Source organism: Lagopus muta, chromosome 3, assembly GCF_023343835.1.
Source record: "Lagopus muta isolate bLagMut1 chromosome 3, bLagMut1 primary, whole genome shotgun sequence".
In the NCBI taxonomy this organism is placed as follows: Eukaryota; Metazoa; Chordata; class Aves; order Galliformes; family Phasianidae; genus Lagopus; species Lagopus muta.
Window position 1 is genome coordinate 20,461,561 of NC_064435.1, and position 27,198 is coordinate 20,488,758.

At 42.1% G+C, this 27,198-nt stretch overlaps 2 protein-coding genes across 2 annotated transcripts in view; both read left to right on the forward strand.

Annotated features, from left to right (window-relative positions):
* The window catches only part of UBR5 (ubiquitin protein ligase E3 component n-recognin 5), a 79,581-nt gene extending 72,655 nt beyond the window's left edge, over positions 1 to 6,926 (forward strand). Inside the window, exons 55-59 of the mRNA XM_048939052.1 lie at positions 231 to 386; positions 771 to 884; positions 2,020 to 2,164; positions 2,660 to 2,745; positions 3,971 to 6,926. Coding sequence (XP_048795009.1) covers positions 231 to 386; positions 771 to 884; positions 2,020 to 2,164; positions 2,660 to 2,745; positions 3,971 to 4,183 — 714 coding nt within the window. The 3' untranslated portion in view covers positions 4,184 to 6,926. The remainder of the gene's footprint in view (positions 1 to 230; positions 387 to 770; positions 885 to 2,019; positions 2,165 to 2,659; positions 2,746 to 3,970) is intronic.
* A 4,050-nt stretch (positions 6,927 to 10,976) lies between these two features.
* On the forward strand, positions 10,977 to 27,044 carry RRM2B (ribonucleotide reductase regulatory TP53 inducible subunit M2B). Its single transcript, XM_048939644.1, has 9 exons — positions 10,977 to 11,079; positions 14,728 to 14,877; positions 16,492 to 16,608; positions 17,510 to 17,643; positions 18,620 to 18,714; positions 20,657 to 20,790; positions 23,112 to 23,216; positions 24,218 to 24,331; positions 24,771 to 27,044. The coding sequence occupies exons 1-9, from the start codon at positions 11,026 to 11,028 to the stop codon at positions 24,921 to 24,923; spliced, it is 1,056 nt and encodes a 351-aa protein (XP_048795601.1). The 5' UTR covers positions 10,977 to 11,025; the 3' UTR covers positions 24,924 to 27,044.
* The last annotated feature ends 154 nt before the right edge of the window (positions 27,045 to 27,198 follow it).

Genomic DNA, 27,198 nt, shown 5'->3' on the forward strand with positions numbered 1-27,198 from the left:
ACAAGTCTGTATGTAATGCTAATGCACTTGAGTATTCTTAAGCACCTTCGACAGCATGCTGAAAATAGGAGTTTGACTGCTTATTTTTAAGTGTTTGTATGCTTTGTTACACAAGTTATTTTGTGTTGTTACACCTGCACTGTTGTATACTAGCAATTAGGCACAGGTCACATAACTTTGAATATATCTGTAACTGAAGGTGTGGGTTTTTTTGTTTATTTTTTTAATAGGTGAACTGGCATGACTTTGCTTTTTTTGATCCGGTTATGTATGAAAGCCTTCGGCAACTTATACTTGCTTCCCAAAGTACAGATGCTGATGCAGTGTTTGCAGCAATGGATTTAGCATTTGCAATAGACCTCTGCAAGGAGGAGGGTGGAGGGCAGGTAAGGACAAAAAGCTTTCTCGCTGTAATTTCAGAATTTTATAACTTATGCGTGTTGTCTTGTACATATGATGTAGGTTCTTGTAAGGTTTCAAAGCTGATCTACCTTTTTCTAGATTCAAATGCAGCATTCTCTTTAGACACTGAAGTATAGTGTTCCATTTGGTTGAGTTTTTCTGTCTTTCCTTGAAGGTGGTGTAGGTAGAGCCTACCATAAAACCTACAAAACTACATTAGCATGTAGTAGTAACGGTACCAGTAGTAAATTTTATTTCAGTTTGGAGAAATATTGAACTATAAATCACTGATCAACGTACATGTCTGTTGTAGTAATAATCTCATTTTATCTTTCTTTCCTCCAATGATCTTTAATATTTTGCCATAGGTTGAACTTATTTCCAATGGTGTAAATATACCAGTCACTCCTCAGAATGTTTATGAATACGTCCGGAAATATGCAGAACACCGAATGTTGGTAGTGGCAGAACAGCCTCTGCATGTAAGTTCTTGGTGGAGTGTTGTAGGCTTTTTTTCCCCTCTCTCTCCTCATTATGGTATTGCTAATCAGGTTCTTTTTGAAGTGTGACAGCTTGATTAAAAAGAATCTCTTTTTTTTGTTGTAGTTGCACCTCTAGTTTTATGGTGCTGTGAAGAATGACCGGTTTTTTTTAATATGATCAAAGATAATTCCTTTTAAGTGTGATCTCATTGGTTAAGTATGTATGATTGCTCCTTGAGCTTAAATGGCCTCTTGGAATTCCTGCTTTGGGTTTAAGAGCTACTTTATACTAGTAATCTCAGTCAACTTTTGCTTAGCCTTACAGGCAAAAATGTATATAAAACACCTTGAACTTCTGACTTGATTGTATTTTTGCTTTAAAAGGAAGAATCTGTTACAAAACACAACTTTGTTCTTTTCTGCTGGTGTAGCAAAAAACTATTAATTGACTGTAAAACTATATTAAAAACATTTTTTGAATCTCTTTTAAAAGAGTGGCATGCTACACCTAAACTTGGCAATTTTTGCTGCAGTTCTGAGTTAGGCTAGCAGATTCTAGATTACTTCTGTGCAGATTAGGTCCAAAATTCTACAAAAAAAAAAAAAGTGTTCCTGGAATTAAATCACTCAGTCTCTGTGTCTGCATGAATTAATAAGTATTTCAACTCTCTCTTTATTATGAGTTGAAAATTGTAACGCTTATGTTGAAACATGTATGTATGTGTACACACACATGCATGTATATTACATTTTTAAAGCAGAAGAGCCACTTGAGTGACTGGGAAGCAAAGTGGAATTAAGATGCGATGTGCATTTTGTAACTCACTAGATTCAGAATAGGTCAGTAATATATCTGATATTTTCAATAATAGAATATAATTTGCCTATGCTCCTGTGATTGGTGCAATACTAGCTCAAACCATTACTGTTTTCTTTTGCAATCATATACTTGTACTGCTCTGCTGCTTAATTTGTTGCATTTCTTTGTTATAGAAGATTGGCATCCCAGATCATAAACCTTTGACAGAAAAGAACAGCTAAGAGTATAAGAAATTTCAAGTTGATAGGGAATTGGACATGAAACTTGTCAGTAAATGATATGGCTGTAATGTAAATCTTGTGGTTTTTACTTAAGGCAATGAGGAAGGGTCTTCTGGATGTACTTCCAAAGAATTCATTAGAAGATTTGACAGCAGAAGATTTCAGACTTTTGGTAAATGGCTGTGGTGAAGTAAATGTGCAAATGCTTATCAGCTTTACCTCTTTCAATGATGAGTCAGGTATGAAACAACTTATCTCTGCAACTCTGTTTGAATAACTTTTAATGCTGTCTGTTCTACATGAAGTTACCAGCTTCAAGCTGAAACTACCTCTTAGAATTTGTCATCAGTTGCTAAGTCACTCAAATTGATGACAAAATTTCTGTGTTCTTTACATACCTTTTAAAGTATTTACCTTGAGTAAAGGCAAAAAAAAGGCACGTTTTCCAACCTCACTGTGACTTGGTGTGAAATAAAAGAATTATGTTACTTAAACTCTAGCTTTTACTGGACTTTTTGGTTGGGAGGGTGTGATACACTGAGGTACGACAGATTTAGCCTTTATACTCAGAAACGTGTATATTAGTTTTGAAATGAGTCTGTCTCCAGTATCAGAGACTTGCTGAGATCCAACTTGCATGCAGTAAGTATATTTAGAACAGATCTCTTAATATTTATTGTTCAGTGCACCAACTGAATTACATAAATACCCAATGTATATTTTTTCTCAAATAGGAGAAAATGCTGAGAAGCTTTTGCAGTTCAAGCGTTGGTTTTGGTCCATAGTTGAGAAGATGAGTATGACAGAAAGACAAGATCTGGTAAGTTGTTCATTCTTAGTGGAAGCGTGCAGAACAGCTGGGATTACTTTTGTATCATTACTGTTCATTCAGTGTGTATACCTACAAAGACTTTGTATGCTAACAGTAAGGTGGCAGGCTATGGTAGTAAGAATTGATTCAACTTTGAGTTCTGGAAAAATTAAGGTATGAATCCTAGACCTTGCAGCTGGAAGTAAATGTGGTGTTTCCTTGCCCTTATTTACAAATCTGTTATGTGGAAGCATGCTCACATTCTTTGCAAAGTAGTTCTTAAGCTAAGTTACTGTTAGTCAACTGTTTTCTGGGCTGGTATATTAGATTTCTTGAGATTGATTTTTTTTTTTTTTTTTTTTTTTTTTTTTTTTTTTTTTTTTTTTTTTTTCCCTTTCCCTGGATTGGTTGCTCTCTTAACTTCTGTGTATCCTGAGGGCAGTGCATGTGTCCTGTCTGTAAGATGTCAGTAATGATATCATCTCCTTTTTCTCAAAGCCCTTTCAGAATAGCTGATGAGAAGCATGAAAGAAAAAGATTCTGTTTCACTTTGGAAAACTTGCCTGTACATTGTATCCATTCGCTTCTTAAAACTCCTTGCATTTAACTTGCTACTTAAGGTACTATCTTTCCTTTACGATTTGCTAACAGGAAACAAGGACTAATCTGAGAAGTGGAAAATCTGGAGCGTAATTGTTAAGGAATATCTCTAATTATACTTTGGTAGTGACTCTGCTCTGCAAGTCATTATTTCACCCTTGAGACTATAAACCAAATATTCTCCATTGTTGATTTCTGTCAGTACGAGTGCTATATCACCTGATCATGAACTGGCTTGGGAGCAATTTTTGATGTGAGAGTTTTTTTGTTGTTGTTTTTTGAGTTTCATATTGTTGACAGTTAAAATCTTCCCAATTGGAGCTGGGGGCATCGTATTTACTGAGGATTTCTTGATGCAGGATCATCTTGAGCGCTGCTTTTATCAGTTTTAGCAGAAGTGTATAATATAATGAGCAGCACAGGAAAGGGAATGAAGGAAGCTATTACAGAAGTATACAGCATGACCACTGAGTTGAGTTGGCATATACTGACAGGATTGTGCTCTGATCAAACTACTGCAACTATTCTGTGCAGTTCTTTTTTTCTTTAAACCCATGGCACAGCAGTCATTTGTAAGCAGTGTGAATTGTAGCCTTGCCCATCGCAATTTTAAATGCTGTCTTCTTTTTATCAGGTTTACTTCTGGACATCAAGTCCATCATTGCCAGCCAGTGAGGAGGGATTCCAGCCCATGCCATCAATCACAATAAGACCACCAGATGACCAACACCTTCCTACAGCAAACACTTGCATTTCTCGCCTTTATGTCCCACTCTATTCCTCTAAGCAGATTTTGAAACAGAAGTTGTTACTCGCCATTAAGACCAAGAATTTTGGTTTTGTGTAGAGTATAAAAAGTGTGTATTGCTGTGTAATATTACTAGCTAAGTTTTGTAGATTTTTCCATTTGTCTATAAAAGTTTATGAAAGCTAATGCTGTCATACCCCTGGTGGTACTTTAAAGATTTAAATGCAAACATTCCTGTACTAAATTTGTAATGTAAAGGCCTAAGGAGCACTGGCAATATCTGATTGCAACAGTTTGCTAGTCAATAACTCCTTGGACTAACCCCAGCCAAAGATGACAGCAGAACAATATAATTTACACTGTGATTTATCTTTTTGCTGAGGGAAAATATGTAAAATGTTCTGAAAATTCACTGCTGCCTTTGTGGAAAGTGTTTCAGCAAAGGTTCTTGTATAGAGGGAGTAGGGAATTTCAAAATAAAAAATTAAGTATGTTCTGTGGTTTATTTTAACTTTTTTATGGTGTTTAATTTGTGGTTGGCTGCGGTTGTGTACCCTGTATATTGAACTTGTAAAAAAAAAAAGAAAAAAAGAAAAAAAGAAAAAAAAAAAAAGGAAAAAAAAGAAAAAGTTCCTGACAGCTCAGATCCCAGAGTTGTGATCGTTCACTTATGAAACCACTTTCATTGCAATTTTTGCTCTAGCTGCATTGAACTCTGGCACATCAGATGCCACCACTAATATTCTGCATGTAATCTGTACCTCCAGTGTTTTGGGTTTTTTTTGTACATATGCTGAGGCCAATGCACAGTATTTCATAGTTCACAATCAACATTTTGTATCCCTTTTTCAGTGAACAGACAGTCAGGAGATTGTTCCACTACCAGTTCTAACCCAACACTTGTACTACATTGTCTAACTATGTAAACTCAGCCTGGGCACTTTCTGGTAACTGTAAAATGTTTATAAGATCATGATTATTGAAGATACTTTTTTGGAAGACTTTAATGTTCGTGAGCAGCTTAACTTCTTTTGTATCTAGCCTTTTTTTAAGTATCTTGTTACAGTTTTTTAATAAAGAAATTACAGACAAAATACCAAGTCATACTGAAGAAACAATAGTTTTTATTTATTTAGCCATTTATATTTTAGCTAACAGCATGCACCAAGCACAGTTGTTCATCAAAATCTGAATTTTGTAACTGAAAAATTGACATGCAGAAGATATTCAACCCGCATTTTACAGTTAGCAGAGAATCTTGAATCAAATGGGCCAGGCAACCCCTTCTTCTGACAGTATTGGTTTGAAGGGAAGGTGGCTTGTTCTGAAAAATCTCAAGGTTATTAGTTTAGAATAAAGGTTTCAAACTGTGTTGTAGTGGGTTCTACTGTATTTTGACTCTTGAAGTGGTTGCTTTGGGGAGGGCAGTCATTGAACATGGCCTAGGTCTTGGTTTTCCCAATGCATGCATGTCTTTGGAGACTTGGGGTGATAACTAAAGGCAAGAGCTGCTTTTTTTCTGTATCATAGATTTCTGAAATCTTAGTGGACTGAAGAATTGAAGCTTAAGGGCTTACAGGGCTCCTTCCTGCTTTTCCAATGCCATGAGTCTGTTAGTAAGTTTTTTGTTTTGTTTTGTTTTGCTGGACAGAGTTAATTGATGTTTCATTAAAATCTGAGTGGAAATCAATTTTGCAGTTCCACTAGATTTTGCAGTTTCCTTTCTGTCAGCTAGTTGAGGATGGCCAGAAGTTACCTATGTCTGTGGTTGGGTTTTTTGGTTTTTGTTTTTGTTTTTTTTTTTTAGTTTTCATTATTCAGTACCTGCAGATGTGGAACATGGTTGAGATCAGAAGTTACAATCATCAGTTGCCAAACATGCTGAAAATCTTATTTACTAGGTAAAACTGGCTGTTTCAGGCTTATGTAGTTACTCTGCAGATAGATCAATACACAGATGTCAGTAAATACAGAAATAATTCTACACTTTCTAAATCACCCATTCTAGAAGAGAACTGTTTCAGTGTGTGGGGATTGGAGTCTGTTCTGGATTTTTTGTGATCTTCAGTGTATCTTAAATGCAAAATTATATCTGATTTCACTATGCTAATACTTTTTTTTTTAAAAAAAAGAGAAATCGCAGTACAGCTACACAAGTCTAAATTTAAGGGGCAGTATAGAGGATATCTGTACTGACATGACTGTTCTCATATGCTAAGGAATATAGCTAGAGAGGTACAAAGCATTGTGTGTCTTCTGCCTGGGTTTCAAACCAGTATAATTATTTCATTACCAAAAATGCCTCTAATGGGAATGTTGTGAAGTTGGTAGAAAGCAGGCATAAACAAAAGCAAACAACAGGGACCTGTTAAGAATAGGCCTCAGTTCTACAGTCTGTAAAACTAAAGCTCCATCCCTCACAAAGCTTTGTGAGACTTGATGTATTACAAAGTATTCAAGGTCCTTGGATAAAAGGCCATATATAAATGTAAAGTACTGTGTGTATATATATATGTATTGTGTGTATATGTATATAAGTGTATGTGTATGTATAACATATAAATATATGTTATATGTATATATATTTCTGTATATAGATTAAACTTTTTTTAAGTCCTGTAATGTATAGCTAGACAAAAAATATGCAGATAACTCATAGTAGCTCACCATATATACACACAAGGCATTCTGATGACAGAAGTGGAGAGGGAATCTAGTTTGATTTATGCTGTGGTCATTGACTTGAAATGTGTATAAATAGCTTTTTTCCTCTGTATGGTATATTTAAACTATATCAAGATTTTAATAAGAAAAAATGTTTATTAAAATCATACACCTCGTCTCCCTTTGACTTAAGCACTTCTATTAGTTCACTTCCAAGATGTGGTGGAGAAACAAGTTAAAGCAAAAATCTCTAATACTTTTTATGTAGTGCAGATAATTACCTGTATTTATAACTACTGAAATAGGAGATGGTGGTAGCAGCTAACAAAATGTTGCCACCAGCATGCCAGTTCCTATTCTGAAGCTGAAGAGAAGTGACTCCTTAGCATGGTCTTCCAGTAGTTAGTCCTCAGTGATAGATTCTGTTGGATAGTTTACTCTGTCCAGTCCAGAAGGTAGACTTCAGATTGGTGACCTTATCAGAAATGAAAAATTACATGGACTTTTCTTATGGAGTGGCCTTTTTTTCCACTTGGTTTGGGAGTCATTTTCTTCTCTGCAACTAAGCTGCTGGCTATAGGTACCATTTACTGGAAAAAAGTGAGCTTGTGAATCAAAAGTGCAATCCATCTTGTACGGAATCAGTCATTCAGGGAGGTGTAAAAAATGAAAATTTCCTAATCCCTTAGCCTACATTTATCTTTTAAAAGATGTGTGCAGTTGTGTACAGATCTACTGTTTTAAGAAAAGTTTGCTTCACTGTGTGTCCAGATAGAGGTGCAGAGAATAACGCGTAGAAACTTCTGATTTCAGTTTTATGGATGGCAGAAACATACGAGTCACACCGCCTTGTATCTAGCAGGTCTGTTTCACGCAGTGCTCTTTTTGGAGGCCTAGTTTAGCACAGCTTGGTCGTTTCTAATGCTCAGTACATGATTGCTCAGTACATGAGGGCCTTGGTGAGGCTCTGGCACGGGCTGCCCAGAGAGCTGTGGGTACTGCATCCCGGGGCCAAGTTGGATGGGCCCTGGGCAGACTGAGCTGGGGGTTGGCAGCCCTGCTGCAGCAGGGGGCTGGACTTGGACAATCTTCAGTGTTCCTTCTGTGATTCTACTTTCAGGAATCTTATCTGCTCCTCTTTCCTCTTAAAGCTGTAGATCATGTCTCAGTGCATGAATTTACCTAAATGGCATTCTAAACCTTTCTGCACTCACTGACGCTTTCATTTCTTCAGCTTACTATGGCAAGCAGCTACCTAGCTTACTAGCTTTGTTTTGCATTCTCTTTTTAAACTGGATAATTTGACCTTTTAATCTAAACTCTTCAGTTGGCTTAATTTTTTTTAGTACGTGGTCTGCCAAACTGAAATATAGAACTTTGCAAATTCTAACAACTGGATTTCAGCATGTGTAGTGTTCACTTATCTTAAGCTCTGAGAGTCCACGTGCACAAATCTGGGTGCAGATTAGTCCTCCAAAAGCTTCACTGAGCACCTCAACCCTCAGTGCTAGAAGTTCACGTGTGCTCTGTATGGGGAACTTTGTAATCAGAATCTGTTCTAAAAGTGACTTGCATCGCACTGTCTCTTTGTCCATGATTCTCTGATTGTAACGCTCATTTTTGTAATTAACCACAAGTAACCATTGTAATATCCTGTTTAGTAAAAACCAGTTGGTTGCTACCCAGTCTTTCAGAACTTCTCCATAATGTTGGAATTTCAGTATCCTTCATCCATGACAACATCTAACACAGCGTATGTTTGAATACAGTAGTCAGTATGAACTTACTGGAAAGCACATTGCTGCCACAACCTGTGCTAGCTTCTGTGCAAGGAGACTTGTAAGGTGGTTTTCCAGGAAATGCTTATTTTGGATGTGCTGAAATTATTCGCATACTGATTTGGACACAGTGAACAGTTTTCAGCTAGGAAGATTGATTTGCCTTTGATTTATAAATGAAAATTCTTCAACCTACCTAAAATAGCATTCTTTATATAAAATGCGATCTCTGTAAATGTATTTTTTAAAATACAGGCAAATATTCTCAAAGTAAATAGTATTATTAGGTGGAGGGAGGGAAGAGGCACTGTAGCTCAAATTGTGATCTGCGTTTTGGATGTTATTGTTGACAAATTTCAGGGACATCCTGCTCTGGATTTCCGCATCCTGCTCCTTTGGATAATGCCCCCGCACTTTCAGGAGACATCTATGAAAGTTTAGGGAACATGAGTACTAGGGATTACATTTCTTGGTCCAGTGCAATGGTAAGAGGAACACTGAGTTGGTGCTTGTATGCTGTCTTGAAAAAGAGCAGGTATGACCCTGAGTTCTGCTGCTGTGCCACCAAGTAGGTTAGGAGCTGAAGGAGGAAAACGTCCCATTCACCCGGTGATGTTTTCAATAGAACAGTACAGCAAAGCCATGCACGATGCTACATGTATTTAATCTGGATGTGAACTATTCAACTGTTCCACAATGCTTTCCTGTATTTCATTATCGTGTACATTATGTAATTAATTTATATGAAGTTGACGGAAGTTGGTGGATTTTTGTGGAGATGTGAGAAGAGCCAACTGCTGTTCTTCAATCCTCTCTTTCACGGTACATGTCCTTTGCCGTGTTTTTCCTCTGTATTATTCTTCAGGCACTGTGTAAATAGATGTTTGCTGTTCATCTGTAGAAGGGGAGGTGTGTCTCTAAGAAATTATCCCTAAATATTCAAAGTCCTTTCTGTTTTTAATTACATGAATTGTTGGTATGGTTAGGTTTTTCAAGACAGTCCCTAATTTGGGGGTGACTGGATTTAGGGGCGGAGAGCGGGAATTATTACTAGGCAGGTCAGTCTAAATAGTATGATTGATTGGCACTTGAGTTTTGGTGCTTGTTCATGTTGAGGGGGAAGCATGAGTTCCTGGGAAATCAGCACTGTATTGGATGCACCAATGAAATTTGTTGGTGTCGATGGGTTGTTTGGGCTTGCTCCAACTCAGAGTTCCTCTCATCATTTGCTCTGGATGAAGAAATGGAATCCCTGGTACTCGGTGTGTATAATAATGGAGCTGTAGTTGAACACAGACATTAGACAGCATGTGTGGGTACGCTTGGGCAATGAAACTTTAAAACTGACTCAAAAAGAACAGTAGTCCGGTAACAGCAAATGTTTGTATAAGAGTGTATTCTCTCATTTTATGCCTGTTATATATTCTGGTATGCTGTTTAGTGATGTGACACTTAGGCATGTGTTTCTTGTCAGAAAACTCCATTTAAGGAAACCAAACCTGTTCTATGCTTGGGACCAGCAGCCACTTGGACTCAAGAGCCCCGGGCAGTGGTGATGGGGATGGTGCAGTGAGTGCGGACTCTTTTCCATGAGGAACATCAGACCTCCACATCCTCCTCCGCAAGTGTCTATTCCTGGCACTTTAAGTGTTCCTCTCTACTTTTACAGAGCGGCTCAGTCCTGGATCTGTGTCAGCTAACTGTCTTGGGTGCTTGTCAACTATTTTTCTTTCTCAGTGGTGTTTGCTTTCATATTTTGTCCAATTTCAAACCGTTGTACCAAACCAGTCCCTGCTGTATGGAGCAGGGCTTTTCTTTTTTCTTTCTCCCGCCTCCCTGGGATTGTGTTGACAAATGCCCTGTGCATCCACAGGAACTGGAGCCCAAGGGCCTGGCCAGCCTGGAGACAAGGACGAGGAAACAAACGAACTCTGGCAATTACAATCTCTTGCAGAAATCTCTGTTCGTAAGAAGTGACTTGCAATAAATGACACAAACATTTGAGCAGTGCTTTCACTCTCGCTGCTTGCTCTCACAGCCCCTGCAATGAAGTCCAGGGGAAGGGGCGAGAGTTTTACAGCTGGGAGCAACTACGTCTGTAACACGATTGCTTTAATTTATTCTGAGGTTTGTATCAAGATATAAAAAAAAAAAAAAATGTAGGTTTCGTTGTTGCACGGGTTGATGGGGTTCTGCTACGCGCTTTTTAGCGTTTATCCGCTAGCTGACGCTTTCAGGCGATGTACCGGCGCCAGCTAAGAATACCGTCTTCCTAAGCGTTCCCGCTGGCTGTCAGCGCTGTCGCGCCGCCGAAGCCCGCTCAGGGCGGCACTCCTGCCGGAGGCAGGGCTTGGCTCGGGCGGGAACGCCGCGCCGGGGAGGGCCGGGCCGGGCCGGGCCGAGCCGAGGCTGCGCCTGCCGGGCTCCGCCTCGCGGAGGAGGGGCGGCCGCGGCCGTTCCGCCCTCAGCCGGCGCTCGTGCGGCCCAGTCGCCGGGGCCATGGGGGAGCGCCGGGGGCGAGCGGCCCTGCGGGAGGCGGCCGGGCCCGAGCGGGTAAGGGCGGGCGGGGCGCTGAGCCGTGTGTGCGGGAGGGCTGCGGCAGGCTGCCTTGGGCGCTGCGGGCTGCTCGCACGGCGGCTCGTTGTGCGGCTGCACGGGATTCGGCCCCAGCCTCCGGCCCGGCCTCGGGGTTCCGTGGGCTGCCCGCGCGGCTGGCCTCCGTGTCGGGAAGTGCGAGCGGGAAGGAAAGCGCAGGGAGAATCCTGTCCTTACCGCTGCGGGCCTGAAGGGCTCTGCTGGGGAGCTGCCCGAGGCCCTTTCAGCGTCCTCAGGGCACGGTCTGCACAGCCGGGCCTGAGAGCGTGAAGCTGATGGTGTGTGGGCAGAAATACACCTGGCCTTCCAAAGGCTGGGTTCCGGCCGTACCTGAGCTGATGGAAACGGGGATGTGCTGTGTGAAATACAAGCCTGAAATAGACATCTGTACACGCACACTTATTTCTTTAATCAGTACTGTGCTGTTCCCCTAATGCAGTTGGCTTATTCTGGCCTGCCAGAAACAATTAGCAGAGCTATGCTCTTCCCTCTAGGGTGCAGGGGATCTGCCTGGTCAGGTAAACCCATCTGCTGCACATGGAGCCTCCACTGCCCAGCGCTGCCCCAGGCCTTTGGGAGACTGTGGCTTATAGGGCAGCATGGAAGGCATGTTTCCTTGTGCATCCCAAGAGATTTTTTTAGACATGGACCTGTTGTATCGCAGGTGTTCTTCTTTCTCTTCCTTTGCTGTAACTAATGCAAGGTACATAGCTGAAATTGGTGCTGGGACTGGTGCTATTTCGTGTCTTTGTGGGCAACACGGACAGTGGGATTGAGTGCATCCTCAGCAAGTTTGCTTAGAGCGCCAAGCTGAGTGGTGCAGTTGGTATGCTAGAGGGAAGGGATGTCTAGAGGGACCTGGACAGGCTTGAGAGGTGGGCCCATGCCAACCTCATGAAGTTCAACAAAGCAAAGTGCAAGGTCCTGCACCTGGGTCAGGCCAATCTCAAGCAGAGGTACAGGCTGGGTGGAGAATGGCTTGAGAGCAGCCCTGAGGAGAAGAATTTGGGGGTGTCTGTTGATGAAAAACTCAACATGAGCCAGCAACGTACGTTTGCAGCGCAGAAGGCTAACCATATCCTGGATTGCATCAAGAGAAGTGACCAGCAGGTTGAGGGAGGTGATTCTGCCTCTCTACTTTTCTATTGTGAGACCCCGCTTGGAGCACTGCATCCAGTTCTGGAGCCCCCAACACAAGAAGTACATGTTGCTGTTGGAATAGGTCCAGAGAAGGGCCACAGAGATGATCAGAGGGCTGAAGCATCTCTCATACGGGGACAGGCTGAGAGAACTGTGGCTTTTTAGCCCAGAGAAGAGAAGGTTCTGAGGAGACCTTATAGTGGCCTTCCAGTACCTGAAGGGGGCCTACAGGAAAGCTGGGGAGGGACTTTCTATAAGGGCATGTAGTGACACAATGAGAGGAAATGATTTTAAACTGGAAGAGGGCAGATTTAGATTAGATGTTAGGAAGAAATTCTTTACTGTGAGGGTGGTGAGACGCTGGAACAGGTTGCCCACTGAGGTTGTGGATACCCCCTCCCTGGAAGTACTCAAGACCAGACTGGATGGGGGATGTGAGCTACCTGGTCTAATGGGAGGTGTCCCTGTCTATAGCAGGGAGTTGGAACTGTATGATCTTCAAGGTCCCCTCCAACCCAAACCGTTCTATGATTCTATGAGGTACATGCATGTATAGTCCAGCAGTTACTACTATAAGGCAGTGATTTTCTATATATATATACTAATATTTTCCTAGTGTGCTGAATATGAAATTCATGGAAAGAATTTCAGTACCACTAGGCAATCTTCGTTAACTGTTGGGTTTATTGACTTCACTAGCAGCACTTAACCTGCAACAGTTGCAGAATAGCTGGAGTTTGGTGAAAGGCTAGGAATGTAGAGTGGAACCTCTGTCAGACACCATGAGGCTGGGAGAGCTCAGCCTGCTTGGAGAAAATAGAGGAAATGGAGTCAGATTCTCCTCAGTGAGGGGCAGGAGGCAGTGACAGGAGGTTCCACTTGTGCATTAAAAACCCACTTTCTTGCTGTTCAGGGGGTCAAACACTGGCACAGGTTGCACAGTGGGGTTGCGGAGTTCTCATCATTGGACTCAGACTGCCAACTGGACACTGCCTTGAGCAACCTACTGACTGTACTTTGTACACCTCCATGAGATAAAGGAAAGAGCCCGGAGTGCTGAATGGAAGCAGGAGGTGTACTGGCGGTGTGAAGATAACCTCCCCAGCTCTGTGTTCCCACACTGCTTTCTTGGGGTCAGAAAGGCAGGACTGGGACTGTGTCATGCTCCTGTTGCACAAGGGGGCAGCAAGGGGAGCCCTGGCAGCGATCAGCTTCTACTGTACCACAGAAGTAGAAATTGGAGAGTCGTCTGTGTTTGTTCAGCTGGGTGGTACCAGGGGATATACCAAATTAATGAACAGGCTTGGTGGCCGGTATTACTCTGCTAAATTTTTGCTTGTAGGAATAGAGTTCAGAACTGAGAGACAGCACCATGTCACAGCAGAATTTGCCTCCTGTGAATGCAGAGACAGAGCATGTGTGCAATATTCCATCCTCAGAAGAGCTTAGATGATATCAAGGGTGCACAGAGAGGGAGTCCCCAGCATGGTGTGTTCTCTGTGGACCAATTCTTCCTTGTTCATAGAATCATAGAATGGCCTGGGTTGAAAAGGACCTCAAAGATCATCTAGTTCATCTAGTTTCAACTCCCCTGCCATGGGGACCAACTATGCCAGGCTCCCCAGAGCCACATCCAGCTTGTTCTTACATTTTTTAAAAGTATAACTATTTTTTAAACTGTTATCACTTTCTAATTCTGCAGTGTGGTCCTTTCTGGGGAGCTCTCACTGTGAGCCTTTAGGTCCTGGAAGCCATGCTTCATTTCCCTGCCACTGGGACTCTCCAGTCTGTGTATACTGCTTCCTGGCCCGCTTCTTCTGTTACCTTTTTGTGCCATGTGCTGACAGCACTACTGGCATGCTGTTAGAGGCCACTGGGAAAGACACACAGCCTTGCCTCAGTGTTAATCTCCAGTTTTCTTGCTGTGCCTTCCCTCCACTTCTATACACCAGAAATATTTTCCAGGTTATCTTTCTACATGATGGGCCCTGCGTGCTGCTTTTTGAATGGTGCAGGAACAGCACATTGCGGATAGGGAGCAGAATGGGGATTTGTGATGCCAGGTGCAGGCTGGCCTTGAGGAGCCGTTGGGCAGCACTGTCGCCTTGCATGCCTCCCCACTGTGTTTGATGGCATCTTTTGAGGGCACAGTGCAAGTGCAGCTGCAGTTTCCTCCTCATACTGCAGAAGAATGTTCGCTTTGGTACTTGAGAGGTGCAGCTGCTCAGGGACTGGTTGATGTGAGAGGTGCAGGACAGAGCAGGGCAGGAAGGCAGTGCTGCCGCCTGAGCAGGGCACAGATGGAAGGCAAAGGGGTGAGCAGCCTAGGGAAGGGTGATGCAGCTGCCTGTGGGGAATGGGTGAGTGTCTGCCTGAGACATTGGACTTTGGGGCTGTATTTTTGTGACAGAGGGAAAAGCAGGGAATAATAACAGCAGCCTTAACCAGGATTGAGCTTTATTTTAGAGCTCCTCTCCAAGTGAAAATGGTTTGAAACTTCACGAGGAGCCTCTTCTCAGAAAAAATCCTCGTCGGTTCGTCATCTTCCCCATCCAGCACCCGGACATATGGAAGATGTACAAACAGGCCCAGGCTTCCTTTTGGACGGCAGAAGAGGTGAGCTCTGGGATATGGAGCCTGGAGTGTCACTCCTAGCTCTGCTGCTGGCTTGTGTTTTGTATGGGTTGGGATTAATTTTATTGAACGTGAGGCGCCTGGACCAGAGTAGGACTCCCTTCAGGGTCAATGGAAGGAAAGCTGCTTCCTTCAGGTGGTTCAACTGCCTGGTTTGAGTGTTTGGTTTAGGATCAGGTGGAATTGTATCCTGGGGCACTTCTCTGGGTATAGAGGGAGGCTATGTCAGGCTGTGACCTGCTGTGATCACCATGCCTGCAGCTACCTCCTTGCTCATGTAAAAGGCTCTGAGCAATTTCATAAGAATGCTGCTCTTTAACATTAGGCACTTGTTTTTCAGAATGGTGGTGGTAATCAGAAATACTTGCTAACAGTGCATGTAATTTGCTGGTGAGTGCCCTGGTTAGATGCTCGTCGCCATGCTGGAACTGACTGTGAGTTAGGGCATGTCATTTTCCTTGAGATTGCTGATTAGCCAGTATTGACCTGAGCAGTACTTGCTCACTTGCTCACTGCACTTGCAGAAATGGAGACTTCTGGATTTGCATGGATTATGTGCCAGGTGAGCAGCTTGTTGCAGCTCAAAGCTTCTGTAGTCTTTGTTCATCTGTGAGCAGAATTCTGCAATTGGTAAGGAATGACAGACTCTAAATAGTCCAGAAAGCATCCTGGGATAGCAATACTGTGTAGACTTCATTCCATTGCCTGCTGGGGAGGCTGCTGTCTGATGTCAGTAGAAGTTGATTTAAACAGTTATGAAGCACTGAAACTCCTGCCTGAATTGCACTACTCATCTCTGGTTCCTTCTTCTACTGTCCTCCCATCTGTCATCACATTTCCAAATGAATTGGAAAGTTAGACGTAAAATTGGTTTGTGTGTGTATTCATGCATGAGCATGCATATATATTTGTACATAAATTGTACACACACACATACAATTCTAAAAGCTTTTTTAGGCCTTGCTGCAGTTTTCCCATCTGGCCCTGCTTAACTGCTGCTGTGGCTCAGAAACAAACAGACAAAGAAAGATGGCCAGTGCTAAGGAGCTTGTGGTTTTCTGCCATGGTGAGAACCAAGTGTCACAGGCAGTGCAGTTCCATAGTATCTACACACACTCTTCTGGGGTGGCCTGGAGGCTGAACCTGTCAAGGGCAGCATTGCCTTCCATGTGTCTTTTGGCACACTTAGGCACAGGTTTCTTGCAGTGCCAGCATTTATTTCAAGTAGTGTTTGTAAATGTCTCAGAGAGAGATCTGCTTGTTGATGCATGTTCATACTTATGCCAGCAAGACACTGATGCTTTTTGGAATCTGGTTTATTTATAACGTGGAATAAGAACAATATATATTGAATTACAATAGTGTAAACTGCAAAGCAAACACAGGATGTTGCTGTTGCAGAGAGGCAGCAGTACTGCAGCTGTTTGTCGTGCTTGATAGTCGCACATATTTAAATTCTCTGCATGCAAAGATTGTGAAAGCCAGTGCCAAAGCTCTGTCTCAGTTGTTTGACAAGGCCACTTTTATTCCTACAGAATAACAAGCTAAAGGGATGGTAACATTTTTTTTCTTTTTTTTACTATCTCTTTTCATTAGGTTGATTTATCAAAGGACCTTCCTCACTGGAACAAGCTAAAACCAGATGAAAAGTACTTTATCTCTCATGTTCTCGCCTTCTTTGCAGCCAGTGATGGAATTGTAAATGAGAATCTGGTGAGAAAGCCTTACAGTTTGAATACTTACTTTATTAGCTATTGGCTTTTCAGTTTGGTTTTCTCATATTAATGCATAAGATTGTTAAATGAGTGTATTTTCTTCCCATCGTCTCACCTTTGCCAAAGGAAGTAAGCAGCTTGTTCTGCTCATTGTCTGAGATACATTGGAGCCACTGTTGTCAGCAGGACTCCAAATGATGCCTCTTGAACACAGTTTTGAAGCTCAGACTTGTGCCTGACTGTGTTCATGTGCAGTTACTGGTGAATTAATAGAACCCACGCTTCTTCACATACCTGCGTTAGATGAGAAGTAGGAGCTGATTGTGCTGTGCCATGCTCTGTGTTCTTTATTTAGGTAAAACTCATTTTGCTCTCACTAAATGGCATCCTGGAATATTTCAGGCATACGGGTGGGTGCTTTTGAAATGATGGGGAAACCTTTCTGCTGAAATCACTTCTGGGCTGCAGAATGTCTCACTGCAGGTTGTTGTTAGACCAGAAATGCTCATTTTAGATCTTGAGTATCTGTAACTTAGATTATATGATAACAAATTTTTATATATTGCATGAATATGTCATACTATTTACTTCTTAATGGTGAACAGAAAGTGTGAGGCTTTGTTTGCTATGAAGTTTTTACTGCTGCAGCATTTTGCTCTTTTCTTCCTGTGTGTGCCATCTCACATCACTGCAGTTCTTACACAGTATGTGTAGCAGGCGTCTTTACTTCTAGCTGGCTTTCTCTATTTGCCACACCTATCCTACTGACATATTTGTTAATAAAGTAGGGCTGAATTGCTCCCTTCCCTTCTCTGTTGCACAGGTCTGTTGTCTCTCTTATTTGGCTGACGCTGCACCAGTTTTGCTGTACTTGCTGTCATGCTTTTTGGTTTTGGTAGGTGGCACGCTTTAGTCAGGAGGTGCAGATCCCAGAAGCTCGTTGTTTCTATGGCTTCCAGATCCTCATTGAGAACGTTCACTCGGAGATGTACAGCTTGCTTATAGACACTTACATCAAAGATCCTGAGAAAAGGTAAGTTTCTGAATGTGCTGCAGCCCCAAGGGAAATCTTTCAGCTAGTCTGGTGGCACTGTGGCTGGGTGGTAACAGCTAGTTTTCTGTTTCACATTGACTTACTGGAGAGCTTCCTTAGAGCTTTCTGGGCCATCGCTCCTGGCCCCCAAAATGAAGGGAAGTGTTACTGACCGATGACCTTCCTCAGGAGTGTTCAAAAGGCTGGTTAATATTTGTGACTGCAGGCAGTGCAGACTGTGAAACTCTGTTAAGCATTAATCAGCCTCCTTGTGGTTATTGTGCTCCAGAGCTACTTGTAACTGCCGTTTGTAACATATGTTGATCAGTGCCTTGCTTCCTTTCAGCTTTTTTATCATCAGTTGCTTTTCCACGCAACAAGAGCAACTTATTTTTAAAGAACTGGTTTGTTTGGAGAGACCCTACACCTTTGTGGTCTGCAGATGTGCCTAGTTGAAAAGATAATACATTTGGAAAAAAGTACTTTCCATCAGAAATGCCGTTGTGGTGATGGTCAGACAGAGCTCGGTTTCCCACGGTGGCATCCTGTGTGTTGAAATAGTATCCTGCAACCCCACAGTACAGGGCTAGCAGGAGGTCTGCAAGGTTTTCTGAGATACTTAGCATGGGAACAGATCTTGTGCCTGTGGGACCTGTCTGATTCCTTTTGTGGAACTGGGAGAGGTGAGGGTTATCTCCTTGAGCAGGGTCATGCTGCTGTCTGTCTTGGTCTGAGAGCCAGCAGAGTCTGGTGGATGGTCCCACTGGCATTGGAGGTTTGTGTTCCCATCTCTGCAGCTTCTCTGAGACCTTGAATACACCACTTTCTGCACATCTGCCTCCCTGTTCTGCCTCTTGTTGTCATCATCCCTTCAGGGCAGGAGCTCCTACTTGGATAATTTCAGAGCTTATAGCGTAATAGCGTAAATCCATTCTTTGCTTTATTATTCTGGTGTTCTCTTTCTTTTCTTTTGTAGAGATTTCTTATTTAATGCTATTGAAACAATGCCTTGTGTCAAGAAGAAAGCAGACTGGGCTCTGAAGTGGATTGAAGACAGACAATCCACTTTTGGTGTGTATCTTCTTAAGAACTTGTTTCTGTTGCACATCATGAAGTTGGCTCCTATTTTGTACTCCAGTGTTAAGAACTGAACAGCTGAAGCATTGCAAGTCCAGGCTTTCTATGTGTGCACGTTCAGATAGACAAATTTGTGTGTGATATTATCGTTTTTTTCTTTTTTTGCAACATTATGAATGAACTTGGGAAAAAAAAGATTCAAGAGTTCTCTCTCTCTCTTTTTTCTGGGTCACTGTTGTGACTAGCTTCCCAGCTACTGTGTCTTATCTCAGAGCTGGGTCACCAGGTCAGTTTCCGTCAGAATGGATGCAGGACATCCCTGCTAATGTTCAGCTTGTAATGTTAACTTTAAAATATGTGTTGTATCTGAAATGAATGGTGGGCAGACAGGTGAATTTTCTGAAAGAAATATCCTCTATACTTGACAAAAGTGTAGGAGATGGTGAGATTTGGCAAGACTAAGAAAATGAATGTCATTCTGCATATCATTGTTTTGCAACATCCATGGTTCACAGCTTTTGTTTTGGGTGTAGTTCTTTTCAGAGCAGTAGATTCTGTTGTCCTGAAGTGTCCTTCTGCCTCCTTAGTCTGGCTTTGCTTGCTTTATGTTGAGTCTCTGAATCTCCTTCATTCAGCTCCTGTCAGCATGGGGTGTGCAAGGAATCAGAAGGTTTCCTGGCTGTAAAAGCAGTGTGCTTTTTCTTTCTTTCTTTCTATTTTTAATTCCTTCTCTCTAAACTTCATCGTATCCAAATTTTGTAAAGTGTGTTTCTACTCTTCTGCTTTTTTCATCTTACTGAGAAAAGTTACCCAATCTTAAAACATTCTGTGGGCCCGGACCTTATTCATATGGGTTGTGAGATATGTTATCTGAAGGTGGCATGCTTAGTGCTTCCTTCCGGGCTGGAAGGCTGGCCTTCAGCAGGGTAGCTGTGTTTGATTTCTTACACTGAAGGATTCATTGCTGTGTTTATTCTGTGGACTCTCAGCCTCCCAGTGTGTGCAGACATCACGTGGTGCTGCTGACAGGAGATTTTGTTTCAGCAGAACTCGTTTATATGAATGTTAGTCAGGTGGAATGCAGTAAAAAACACTGGTGTCCAGGAGGTGTTTATGCAGCATATCTCCCCTCCTGTTTAGAACTAACCTCGCAAATTTTAGTGTTGTCAGATAAACTCTTTCCTTAGTAACTTCTGTGATACTTTTAAGTACATGTTGAATTTCTTCAGATAAGCCAGCAGGTGGCATTTGCATCTCATTTGAGGAAGCAGAACAGATGGAATTTGGAGTTCATTGTTTTTATTTTTTTAGAGCAAAAGTCTGTGCAGTTCTCAGTGGTGAAAAAGACAGCAGCATTTAATGCAAAAGTTCTGCATATTGAAATATTCTCAAGAATCTTCTGGAGTTGTTTAAAATAGAGCATATGCAATCAAATAGTCTTGTGGTTTGAAGAAACACATTCCTGTAGAGAACAGAAAGAACCGGGACTGATAATGCTGTGATTTTCTTGGATGAAAGGTGGAATAACTGAAATATTTGTGACATGGTGAAGGCTTTTTGTTTATTTTATAGGAGCTTTTCCCCGTTCTGTATATTAGCTACACAGCCATTTTTCTGCCTCCTTAGAGAAAGAGATAAAGCTGTACTAATACCTTACCTGCTTCTGACACTTGTGGCTTTTCCCTTCTCATTTTCCTGCAGCAGTTTCAGTGGGTACCCTGGTTTTGTTCTGCTTGGGGTTGCCTGTGGCTGAGTTCTGTTGCACGTGTCAACCTTCTGTGCCATAGGATCTGCTGCAAGATGTGGTCAGCTACAGCACCTGCCGTGGCAGCAGATAGCTTCCCTCCAGCATCAGTCTGTTTGATGCAAATGGTGCACTGTGCTGACTGGCAATACACTCTTTCATGTCTAACGGAAAATGTGTTATGTTCAACAGGTGAGAGGGTGGTTGCCTTTGCTGCAGTTGAAGGCATCTTCTTTTCGGGTTCATTTGCTGCTATATTTTGGCTGAAGAAGAGGGGCCTAATGCCTGGATTGACTTTTTCCAATGAACTTATTAGCAGAGATGAGGTAATGTATTGTGTCCTATGTATTGTCTTTAAAGAAAAGTGAGTTTCAGGGAGGGCAGAACATTTGTAAATAACCTATAGTTTTGCTAGAGCAAGTCAACTCTGTGGAGGTGGGTAAGCTTGGAGCAAGCTGAAAAGCAGAAAGGGAACAAAGCAGGTGAGTGGGTGCAGAAGTAGCATTTGGGCAGGGACAGGTGAAAAAGCGAATCCAGCAGTGAGTAGGGGATGCATGTCTGGGTGTGGTGAAACCCAGCTGACAGTGCTGGAGGTCAAGGTCCCTTATCTCACCCCCATATTCCCCAAGTTATGGATCCCACAACTTGCAAACAGCCACCTGCATCCATCACCTGGCCAGCTGTGGATGAGCTGCTGCAGAAACAGCAAATGTTGGTCCTCTCTGTGTCCTTACCCTACTACACAGGGATAAAATCTCCTGGGAGGGAGCAGCTACAGGTCTGTGTTAGAGAGCAGTACCTTTCAGCTGCAGATGTGAGGTGTCTGAGTGGTGCATGTCAGCACACTAAAGGTGGCTGTGAGACTGTGTCTTCACGAGTGCCCTTTCTTTTCACTGCTGCTTACTAGTTGGCAGCAGTTCCCTATGGCTGAGACTTGTCTGTAAGCAGCACACAATGTATGGCACTATCAGCACTGAAAAAGCAGCAAGATCTGTTTTATTTGCAAGATAAATCTGCTAACAGTTGAACTTATCAAGTACTGAAGGTCTAAAAGAATAAAGAGCTTCCATAATGGAAGTAATCTCTGTGGGTTAGATAAACTGATTTGAAAGGAGACATCTTGTGAGATGTCTTTAATTTGAAAGACTTTTGTTGAAGAAAATGCTACAACTGGTAAATAAAGCCAAACAATTCTTCAGCCTTGATTTCCTTGTGTCTTGTTTCTGTGAGTCATCATGAGCTGATCCATTAAAATAAGGAAGTATTTCTTTGTTAAAAAGATGACTTGCAGATGAACGGGATGCAAATTCCCCACTACAGCAGTATTACTGCTTCTCTGCAGTGTTGAAAAGGTGTAGGATTTTTTTGAGTTGGCATATTTCCAGCTGCAAAGCTGTTGATTATGAAGAGTAAGGCACGGTCCACACTGCACCTGCATCAAAAAACAGGAAATACTGTTAAAAAGCAGTGACAGTTAAAGAATCTACACTGGAAAACTACAACATGAACATTTTCTGATACATCTGAGCAGATAAATGGTTGATGCTCAGTATGGTTTTGAGCTGCAGACTCCTTGAGCTGCTAAGAACTCTCATTCTTAGAGGTGCCAACCTGCCCGAGGCAGCGGTCAGCACAGCACACTGGTTTGACCAAGAAGCCAGTCACCTCCTGCTGGTGGTCCTGCCCTGCAGCAGACAGCTAATGTGTCCATGGCAGGTGCATGTGCCAGATTATGTGGTTTCAGGACTCTTTCATGACCTGAAGCATGCAGATTTCATAGCCTTTTTGAAAAACTTTTTGCTTCCAGATTTTGTTTTAACCCTTGTTCATGATAGCAGTGGGTTGTCATTTTTACCCACAGCCTGCCAGGTCATGCTGACTAGTTTGCACTCTGAATGTGCCCTCATGGTACTCGTGTGCTTTAATCAACAACACATTTTGTGTTGTCAAGAGGAGAGGCATGGTGTCACAGTGCTCGTTTGGAATGAGTGCAATTTGTTGGGCTCTGTGTTGGGTAGCTGGGTGAAATGTGCAGGCCTATGTTTGGTGGGTTGAATTGGGATGTGGAAACCAACATTGCAAATCTATAGATGGCCTGGTAGCAAGTCCTTCACACTAACTGCATTTTGTGTGGAGAGAGACATGACTTATCTCTGATTTGGTGACTCTAATCTGAATCTACTCTTGAAAATGCTGTAAGGAATAGCAAGGGAAGAAAGGCTACTAAAAAAATAAAGATTGATGTGTAGGTATCTCAAAGTCAAGAATGGATAGCAAGTTTATGCTGACTGACATTTCTGCAGGTCCATCTGTAGGAGTCTTTCCACAAAAGCATCTCTGATAGGAGGCAGGAACCCAGTGTGGCTCTGCATAGAATCCTTAGCGGTAGAACAACTCTCAAAATGGGACTGGAGAAAGTGTATGCTGATTGTTATTTTGTTGTAGGTGGCACCTGTTGGATTTCAGATGTTACTAACTGAGTTTTTAACCAAAAATGCCCTTACAGGTCAGTTACATGTAGTAACGTTAGGACTGTCAACAATCAAGTGTATAAGAAGCTTAAACCTAAATCGAGGCTGCCTCTAATTAAGAGCAGACTGTGTGCAGCAGGGAAAAACTCTGTTGTTGTTGTTCTCTGTTATTTCAGGGTCTGCACTGTGATTTTGCTTGTCTAATGTTCCATTATTTAGTGAACAGACCATCAGAAGAGAGGGTCCGGGAGATCATTGTTAATGCTGTTGAAATTGAACAGGTAAGTCTGGCCAGGACAATATCACGAGCAGCACAGCAGGAGGTGTATGTGCAAAAGTAAGCAAATTAATTTCTAACTTTTGGAATTTCATATTTAATGCTTGGATCCCTGATGCATTATAGCATTTTTTTCCCTCTTCCTTAACTGTGACAATAGAAAGCAGGCACTTTCTGATACAGCTGTCAAGTAACTGTGAGAAGCTGAAGCTGGCAGGCTGCTTTCTTCCTCAAAAGCCAAAAAGAAGAAAACATTCTCTATTGGAGAAGAGTTTGTTTACCTCTGACCTTTAGGATCTTTGTCTCTCCCTGCTCGTATAACCATAGCTGTTTGTCCTTTGTGAGAGCCCAGGGTCTCTTCTGGATGTGGGTACAGTGGGTTAGTGTGTTCTAACTTTAAAAAAAATTGCTGTTCTTTCATAGGAAGTGCTACCCAACTTCAGCTACGTGTTTCTGCATTGCAGAGTGTTTTGCAGGACTGTAGTTTACTCTTGTCTGTTGTCATCTAACTGCTGTGATGATAACAAATGCCTTGCCTTACAGCCATGAAAGGTCTTGCATCAGCGCCTAAAGATGCACGTGGTTGAGCTCAGTGCTCGTGTATCACTGTCCTCTGGTTTGTTGTTCTGTAATGGCTGGAAGCCAAGGAAAACTGGAGATTTCTGGATCTATTCCTTCTCCCACTCCTCTGGTCTGTAGGTTTTATTGAAGTTGGAACTCAAGCTTTCACTGAAGCTTGGGATCTAGCGGGGAAAAAAAAAAGGAGGTGAGCACTCAAAAAAATTCTTGTACCTTTTCCAGAAAAATGTGCTAAAAATAAAGGAAGATACAAGCAACTACTGAAAGGAGGAGATACTTGTTGAATTTAGTGATGCAAGTTATTTATTCAGACAACTGCCTGGGGAGCCTGGAATATCACAAATTGTGTTACTGTGAAACACAGGTGTCTTCTTTTCTCCTGTTAAATTTCATTTCTCTAAATGTCATCTGTATTTTAACTTCCAGGAGTTTCTCACAGAGGCATTACCTGTAGGTCTGATTGGAATGAATTGCACTTTGATGAAGCAGTATATCGAATTTGTTGCAGACCGGTTACTAATGGAGCTTGGGTTCTCAAAGGTAAGAGATGACACTGCAGAAATGCTGGCCTGCTGGAGCAGCCAGGAGAGCTGTCAGCAGAAGTACTTTCCTGATGTACCTGCAAACAGGTTGCTTTTAGTGCTTGTACTTCTGTGAGTGACAGATGAAACCACAACATTAATATATGCACTTCCACATTTGAAAGAGCAAGAATAGTTCAGGCCATTGTTTCTCTTCAGTTGCTCTGCAGGTTGGTGTTGGGAAGTTATGCTGTGCTCTTAGAAGGCTGACAAACACCTCACACAGAGGAGCTTCAAACTTCTGGGGGCACACAGTATTGAACTTGCTTACATTGCGCCCATAAATTCTACAGCATATTACAGTGAGGGATGATCTAATCTGAAATACATACATATGTGTTTGTTACACATGGTTAGCTTTTCAGAATCAGCAGTGTAATAATGTTTATTTTCCCCAGGTTTTTCATGCAGAAAATCCTTTTGATTTCATGGAGAATATTTCTTTGGAAGGAAAAACAAATTTCTTTGAGAAGCGGGTTTCGGAGTATCAACGTTTTGCTGTTATGGCAGAAACAATGGACAATGTTTTCACTCTGGATGCAGATTTTTGATGCCTTGACAAATTAGCACTGACTGTCTCCCTCTCCCTTTCTGCTGTGAAGTTGTCTCCATTTCCTCTGCTGGAGTTGGAGCCTACTAGGATTTTTTTCCTGGGTTTTCCTGGCTTTTTTTGAAGAGTAAATGCATTTTGCTCTGTGTCACTAAGAAAAAGAACAAAAAGGAAAGAGGAATTCTTTTTAAAAAATTTGTAAGGCTTTTTAAAAGGACAGCCTTTTTAAGATTCATATGGTTACTCTGCTGTAATTGCTGTCTTTAAAGATGGTCTGGGTACTGCTACTTTTTTAAAGACTTCTGTACTGTTTTAAGAAAGCAAGCAGCTTACTTACCTCCTGTTGTAGTACTTTAGTCTGAAAAAACAGATGAAGTATCACTCTATGTATATATGTTGCTATAAATTATTTTCATGGTTACTGTTTTCATGTTTATAAATCTGATTGACAGTAAAAGCTCTTCCCTTTTGTCCTGCTGCAGATAGAGTAATAGGGGATTCTGAGAAGACATGAGTTCAATAAGATAGGAGCTTGTTACACCCAGGGGTACAGTTTGATCTCTGCATTAACCTAGGTTCTATCTGGAACAGTTTTTGCTCAGTTTGCAAACACGATGGCTGTCAGTAGGAGTACGAAACAAATACATAGGAGTTTTGTATTGCAGCTGTTGTGAAGCGTGTCAGCAGACCTTGAGTGGTCCTTGACAAAGCAAGCCTGTTAATAGTGGAGAAAAAACACATGCTGCAGTTCTCTGGCTTGTGCTGTTTTTCACTGCTTCTATGAACAAGTGCCTTATAACAGTTTGTGGTTCTGCCGTGCTGCGCAGCTGGAACAGCAAGCACTGGGTGTTGTCTGTACTTTGTTGTGTGGTGTGGATGTTCTCTCCTTCTCCATTTCATTGTACACTGATGAGAGGGAGAAGGCATATTGCTGCAAGGGATGGTTCCTTGAGGTGCTACAAACGTGCTGCTTGAGCTGTGGAGAGGCACTAATGACGTACTGAGGCACTTCAACTTGCGTGTTTAATGTGAACCATTCAAAGCATTGTCACAGTGGAACTTCTGCAACAAGGTATTAAATCTTACAGAAACAAATCTTGAAGTAGCATGGATTGGCAGCATCTTACAAAGGACTGCTGTTGGGTTTTTAGTGTGCTCCAGTTTGCGCCCTCACGATTTGAAGTCCCTTTACACTGCATGCTGAGAATGGAGCTTTTGAAGAAGACCTTAAAATACTGCAGTGATAGGGTGGAAGGGATATTATGCATGTACAGGTGGATTGTTTGCAAATAGAGAGGTTTTTTTTTTTCCCCCAGGATGACATAAGTGTGAATGAGCCAGACAAAGAGTTCTGCTTGATTAAACCCCAGCATTTTTTCACAAGATTAAGCAATTTGTATGCGAGCTTTTATAAGTCCTTTCTGTTGTTGCAAACAACTTGTGCTGCACTAAATATACCTGGCATGAGATGAGCTGGCAGCATTTAGTGGTGGTGGGGTGGTTCAGGGTTGTTTCTCCAGCAGCCTAGATTAGCCACAGCCCCAGGTAGCTGCGCTCCATGAAGTGAGTTCACTGCAGTAGCATAATTCCTAGTGAACAGCTTTCTCTGCTGTGAACATTAGAAGCAAAACTGACTTTTTGTTTGGCCACAGTGAGATCATGGAATACGTAGTGAGCATATGAACAGGACAGCTTTTTGTTTTTTCCTAGAGAAGAGCTTGCATCATTTGACATAAACTACTTGTGGGGACAGAGGGAGACCTGGAAAACAGAGACAAAAGTAGATCTGCTGTCACTAAGTAATGCTCTGTAACTGCAAGAGAACTGTGGAATCCAGAGTTAAAATCCAGCACCTTTTGCAAATACTGTATTGATGTTGGAGAATATGCTGTAAATGGTTCAGTTGTTGGAGGAATGGAAAATGTTTTGATGTCACTGAAAGAAATAAAAAGCATTTGTTTTGAGTGCTGTCAATTGGGAGTATACAGATGGTTTAAAGATGAAACTATTCTGTGCTCAGATTTTCTAAATGTACACAAGATACCAAAGTGATCACAGCTCATACTCTATTTGTGTGTAAAATATCTCTGTAGTTTCAATAACACTTGAACATGGATAGGAACATGCCTTTGTTTGCCAGTTGTGTGCTTTATTGTGGTCTAAAAGGATATAATTAAGCTGTGCCAGAGAAACTTGGTGTTCTTAGCTGGTGGTTTCTGGGAGAAAGCTAAATGTGCCTGTATGCTGTTTTCTGCTTTGTGAGCTCTTGACTCGCT

Bases quoted from the DNA above. Each gene is read 5' to 3' on its own strand.
- RRM2B (XM_048939644.1), top strand. From the start codon at position 11,026: ATGGGGGAGCGCCGGGGGCGAGCGGCCCTGCGGGAGGCGGCCGGGCCC. The intron at 11,080-14,727 runs GTAAGGGCGGGC...GCTTTATTTTAG, and splicing joins AGGCGGCCGGGCCCGAGCGG to AGCTCCTCTCCAAGTGAAAA. The intron at 14,878-16,491 runs GTGAGCTCTGGG...TCTTTTCATTAG, and splicing joins CCTTTTGGACGGCAGAAGAG to GTTGATTTATCAAAGGACCT.